At 67.5% G+C, this 5,523-nt stretch overlaps 1 protein-coding gene across 1 annotated transcript; it reads left to right on the forward strand.

The window, feature by feature from the left end:
• Positions 1-656: 656 nt before the first annotated feature.
• On the forward strand, positions 657-2,902 carry gbx1 (gastrulation brain homeobox 1). The gene is made up of 2 exons (XM_055633425.1): positions 657-1,050; positions 2,154-2,902. The coding sequence occupies exons 1-2, from the start codon at positions 678-680 to the stop codon at positions 2,690-2,692; spliced, it is 912 nt and encodes a 303-aa protein (XP_055489400.1). The 5' UTR covers positions 657-677; the 3' UTR covers positions 2,693-2,902.
• The last annotated feature ends 2,621 nt before the right edge of the window (positions 2,903-5,523 follow it).

Below are 5,523 nucleotides of genomic sequence, written 5' to 3' on the forward strand. Positions count from 1 at the left end.
CCCTCCTATCCCCTCCAACCATCCATCCTCCCCTCCCACTCTCTCATCCCTCATCCCCTCCCACTCCCTCCCCCTCCTCTCCCCTACCCCTCCCCCTCCGCTACCCTCCTCTCCGCTACCCTCCTCTCCGCTACCCTACCCCTCCCCGTCCCTCTCCTCCCCCCCCCCCCTCCTCTCCCTCCCCTCCAACCATCCGTCCTCCCCTCCTCCCCCCCCCTCTCCCTCCCCTCCCCTCTCCCCTCCCCTCCCCTCCCCTCCCCTCCCCTCCCCTCCCCTCCTTTCCCCTCCAACCATCCGTCCTCCCCCTCCTCCCCTCCCACTCTCCCTCCCCTCCTTTCCCCTCCAACCATCCGTCCTCCCCTCCTCCCCTCCCACTCTCCCTCCCCTCCTCTTCCCTTCCCTCCGTCCCCTCCCCTCCCCTCCCCACCCCCACCCCACCCCCTCCCCCCCCCCCCCCCCTCCTCCCCGGGCCGCAGTCTCCCCGCGGGCCAGTGAAGGGGAGGAGCGGGCAGGGCGGGCGGGCCGGCGGCACCCGGGGAACGCGGCGTACAGGAATGATGGATGGTGTAGTGGGCGTCCCCGCCGCCGCTCGGCCCTCGGCGCTTATGATGCGGCGGCGGCGGGCGTGGGGCTCAGAGCGGATCGCGGGCGCGGGCAGGGGCGGCGGGCGCGGAGAAATGCAGCGGCCGAGCGGCTTCTCCATCGACTCGCTGATCGGTTCGCCGGCGCCGCGCCCCGGGCACCTGCTGTACACCGGCTACCCCATGTTCATGCCCTACCGGCCGCTGGTGCTGCCGCCCGCCGTGCCGCCCCTCAGCCCGCTCGCATCGTTCGCCAGCCGCCTCACCAACTCCTTCTGCTCCGTGCCGCCCATGGTGGCTCTCACCGCCTCCCTGCCCAACTTCAGCGACGCGTCCGAAGCCTTCTACACGGCGCAGGAGCTGCCGGTGGCGAGGAGCCCGCCCGAGCCCGGAGCCCGCAGAGCGCACACCGGCGACGCCGAGAACAAGTCGGAGCCGCTGTACGGAGACGCCCTGCAAACTCTGTCCGGTGAGCGGGGCCAAGGAGCGGGGCAGAGGGAGCGGGGAGAGGGGCGCTGGAGAGAGGGGTAGATGGAGAGGGAGTGGGGCGGGATGGGCGCAGTGAGTAGCCGGCGATGTCCCGACACTTGATCCAGAGCGGGAGCCGCTGCCGGGCGGTTCCTGGGCTCGGGTCCCGCTCGCCGAGTCGCGGTCCGGACTTTTCCAACTTTCCCCAAAGACAGCTGGAAGCGGCCGGCGCTACTCGAACGCAGCAGCTCCCGCCCGCCTGCCCGCCCGGGCGACTCGGGACGCCGGTACCGGAAACCCCCGGAGCTCGAGTCTGGGGGTCTTCACTGCTTTTAGACAACCTGAAGGCAGCGCCGCCTGGCCCGGGCATAGAGTGGGGGTCGCGGGAAGTCCGGGCGGGGAGGGCGCAGGTAACGGCCCGGGAGGGGGTGGGGGAGCGGGGAAGCTCCGGGAAGCTTGGCCGGAATGGCAGCGGGGGTGGGCGGGGAGATGAAGTGAGGATAGTGGACCAGGGGAGATGGGACCGGGAGGAACCGGGTCGGGCGAGACGTGAGAAGGAGCGGGCGCGGGTCGCGCACCCAGCTGGTGGGAGCGGGGAGCGGGGAGCGGGGCAGGTGGAGGGAGGCAGAGGGAGATGTGGAGCGGGAGAGTGGAGCGGGAGAGAGGGAACGGTGTTCCGCCTCTGGGCCGGTGGGAGCGGGAACGGGGCGAGGGGAGCGGAGCAGGTGGAGAGAGGCAGAGGGAGATGTGGAGCGGAGAGTGGGAGAGAGGGAACGGTGTTCCGCCTCTGAGCCGGTGGCAGCGGGGATTGGGAGAGGGAGAGGCAGAGGGAGAGCGGAGCGGGAGTGGGAGAGAGGGACGGTATTCCGCCTCTGGGCCGTGGGAGGGAGCGGGGATTGGGAGAGGGGAGAGGCAGAGGGGGATGCGGAGCGGGAGGGGGGGAGAGAGGGAACGGTGTTCCGCCTCTGAGCCGGTGGGAGCGGGGACGGGGAGGAGGAGGAGGAGGAGGAGACGGGGAGCGCGGACGGGAGAAAGAGCAGGAGCGGGGGGTTTGAGAGAGACGGTGTACCCCGCACTGACCCGTTCGTTTGCCCGTTGTTCTAGGCGACGGCCGGGGCTGTAGTTCGGACGAGGAGAAAGCGGACGCGAAGTCTCCAGAGCACGGGAGCAGCGAGAGGGAGGAGAGCTCGGCGGACAGCGAGCCCGAGTGCCTGTCGGAGCCGGGTGGACGGGCGCGCAAGGCGGCGGCGGCGGCAGCAGCAGCAGCAGCAGCGGCTACAGCGGCGACGGCTACAACTGGGGGAGCGGAGGCGCTGGGCCCGGGAGGGAAGAGCCGGCGGCGGCGGACAGCGTTCACCAGCGAGCAGCTGTTGGAGTTAGAGAAGGAGTTTCACTGCAAGAAGTACCTGTCGCTGACGGAGCGCTCACAGATCGCCCACGCACTCAAGCTCAGCGAGGTCCAAGTCAAGATTTGGTTCCAGAACCGGCGCGCTAAGTGGAAGCGGATCAAAGCGGGCAACGCCAGCAACCGCTCCGGGGAGCCGGTGCGAAATCCCAAGATTGTGGTCCCCATCCCCGTGCACGTCAATCGCTTCGCCGTCAGGAGTCACCAACAGCAGCTGGAGTCCGGAGCCCGGCCGTGACCCGCTCGGCAGCGGTCATCTCCCGGCTCTTTCGCCCTTGACCGCTGCCGGGAGCCCGGACACCCACCCGCCCTGACCCACCCGGTCCTGACCCACCCGGTCCTGAAACACCCGGTCCTGAAACACTCGGGAACCGTCACCTCCCGGGAGCCCGGCCCTGACCGGCTCGGGAACCGGGAGCCATCACCTCTGCCCGGGGGCTCGGCTCCAACCCGCAGGCACCGTCGCCCGGGACCAGGTCCGGGCTCCCGCGAAGAGCGGGCGTCAGAGCGGCGACGTCGTTCTCTCTTGGGAAGAGTTTAGCCGAATGAGGCCGCTCGGGCCAGCGGCTCCGTGCTAGCCCACGGCCCTGCCAGGGTGGGAGGGAGCGATCACGTTTCTAGTCGGCGTTGACGAGCAAATGTAACCCGTTTATCCCGGAGTCCCGCGCCCCCGTCTCACGCCCTCCCCCCCCCGCTGCCTCCTACCCATCGGAACCCCCATCCACCCCTTTCCTCCCCTCTCCCCCTCACCCCTCTCCCTCTCCCCCCGTCAACTCCTCTCCCCCCCCCGTCACCCCCCCCCCCCCACCCCCCCTCCCCCTCTCCCCCGTCACCCCCCTCTCCCCTCACCCCTCCCTCCCCTCTCCCCCCTTGTCACCCCTCTCCCTCTCCCCCGTCACCCCTCTCCCCCCTCCCTCTCCCCGTCACCCCTCTCCCTCCCCCCGTCACCCCACTCCCTCTCTCCCCCTTGTCACCCCCCCCCCCCCTCCCTCCTCTACCCCGAAGACTGCCCGACCCGTCCGATCTCCACCGGGTTTCCAGACAGGGTGCCACGGAATCCCACCCCTCTCCCCACGGTCTGGTACCGCTCCCCCCGCAACTGTGCCGGGCTCCGCCGCCGCCGCCGCTGCATCGCTCCCTCACCCCCTCCCGCTTTGCAACAGTTGGACAACGGCGGCGAGTGACTCCCCACCCGCGCCGGGACAAACTCTCTCTCCTACCCGGGACTTCCCCGCTCCCGCCCGGGCACTGTCAGACCTCTCGCCCGGGACACCCCACCCCCCCCTCTCCCTCCCCTAGACTGGCTCCCTCTCACCCGCGCCCGGCCCGACTCCCTGTCACTCGGGGCAGAACCGCTCCGGCCCGCGTTCAGTGCCGGCACCGGCCCGCGTCAGCTCGGGTATCCGGGAGAGGAGTTGGCGGCGCGGGTCCGAGTCGGCATTTATTTATTAAACCCCATCCCATGGGGAAGTGTAAATAGTAATCTTAAACTGGATGTAATAAATATGTACATTTTTGTGATTTCAATAAATTAATATTTTCTATGTATAGTGACAATCGTGAGCGCGCCTGTGTGAGAAGCGCGTGTTTGTGCAAATTCTCCCGCAGAGGGAGAGGAGATGAAAGGGGAGTAGAGAGAGAGAGAGAGAGAGAGAGAGAGAGAGAGAGAGAGAGCGTAGAGAGAGAGAGAGAGAGAGGAGAGAGGAGGAGAGAGAGAGAGAGAGAGAGAGAGAGAGAGGAGGGGGGGTAAAAGGAGGGGAGGGGGAAGGAGAGAGGGGGGGGGGAGAGGGGGGAAGGAGAGAGGGGGAGAAGGAGAGGGGGGAGGGAGAGGGGGAGGGAGGGGAGGGAAGGAGGGGAATGGAGAATGTGAGAGATGAGGGGGGTTTGGATGGAGAGTGAGGTGCGGGGGAGGGGGGGCGGGGGTATGTGGGGAGCAGAGTGAGGGGGAGGGAGGCACTAAAGGAACTGCAGGTGTTGGAATCCGCAGCAAAACACAAAGTGCTGGAGGAACTCAGCGGGTCGGGCAGCGCCTGTGGAGGGAACTGTCAGACGGCGCTGGGGGTCGGGCCATTCTTCAGACTGACGGTGCGGGAGGCAGTTTGTGTTTTGAGCGAGGGAGGTGGGAGGGGAGCGGCCGGGCGGGTGTGGGACGGGCTGAGCCCTGAGTCCAGGCCACCCCCTCCACCGCCCTCCCCCTCCCCCCAACCCCCTCCCCCCAAATATCCCCCCCCTCCCCCCCATCCCACCGCAAACTTGGGCCGAGACCATTCACCCATCGCTCCATGCTGGCCGGTGGGGTCGGGGACCCTGCCCCTCGGCGCGGTGACAGGACCGCGACCCCCACCCTGCCCTCTCTCTCTCTCTCTCTCCCCCTCAACTCTCCCCCACCCCCCGAACCACGGAGACGGACAGCAGGGAACGAGGCCCTTCGGCCCGCCCGGCATGTTCCCACCCTCACCCACGGACAGTTCATTCTCTGACAAACGGGACAAATATCCCATGTTCGTGCTTTTATTGTCGCCTGTGCAAACTCACCGTGAGATTATTTTGTAACAAACTGGTCCAGTAGATGATTGTCGTGGCCCCGATACACCACGAGCATGAGGCACCAGGCTTTGGCACCATTGACTCCAGTCCTTATGACCGATCCAGGCAGCCGTCGCCTTCACTGCCCCACCCCTCCTCACCCGTCCACCTCTGTGCCCCAGGCAGCCGACCTGGACAAGACCCCCGGTCCCCTCTCCCCTTCTACCGGCCTCGCTCCTCACCCGGTGCGTCCATCGTCATCGCCGGCTCCATCCTCTCAGTCTCTGGTCTTCGGGCGACGAGCAGGGAGGGTCAGGCTGGGTGGGTTCCCCATTCCACGCCACAGTTCACTCCTATCCAAAAGTCTCTTAAACGTCACTGTCCTATACACCTCTCCCCCCATCCCCCCCGCACCTGGCAGCGTATTCCAGTCACCCAGCACCCTATGTGTAACAAACATGCCCCACACATCTCCTTTAAACCTTGCCCCTCTCACTGTAAAGCCATGCCCTCTAGTCTTTGACATTTCCACTCTGGGTCAGT

The sequence above is a fragment of the Leucoraja erinacea genome, chromosome 4 (genome assembly GCF_028641065.1).
Source record: "Leucoraja erinacea ecotype New England chromosome 4, Leri_hhj_1, whole genome shotgun sequence".
Taxonomy (NCBI): domain Eukaryota; kingdom Metazoa; phylum Chordata; class Chondrichthyes; order Rajiformes; family Rajidae; genus Leucoraja; species Leucoraja erinaceus.

What these genes read in the sequence shown, in the direction of transcription:
- gbx1 (XM_055633425.1), top strand. Translation starts at nt 678, where the DNA reads ATGCAGCGGCCGAGCGGCTTCTCCATCGACTCGCTGATCGGTTCGCCG. An exon ending in CGCCCTGCAAACTCTGTCCG is followed by an intron (nt 1,051 to 2,153) that starts GTGAGCGGGGCC and finishes CCGTTGTTCTAG; the next exon opens with GCGACGGCCGGGGCTGTAGT.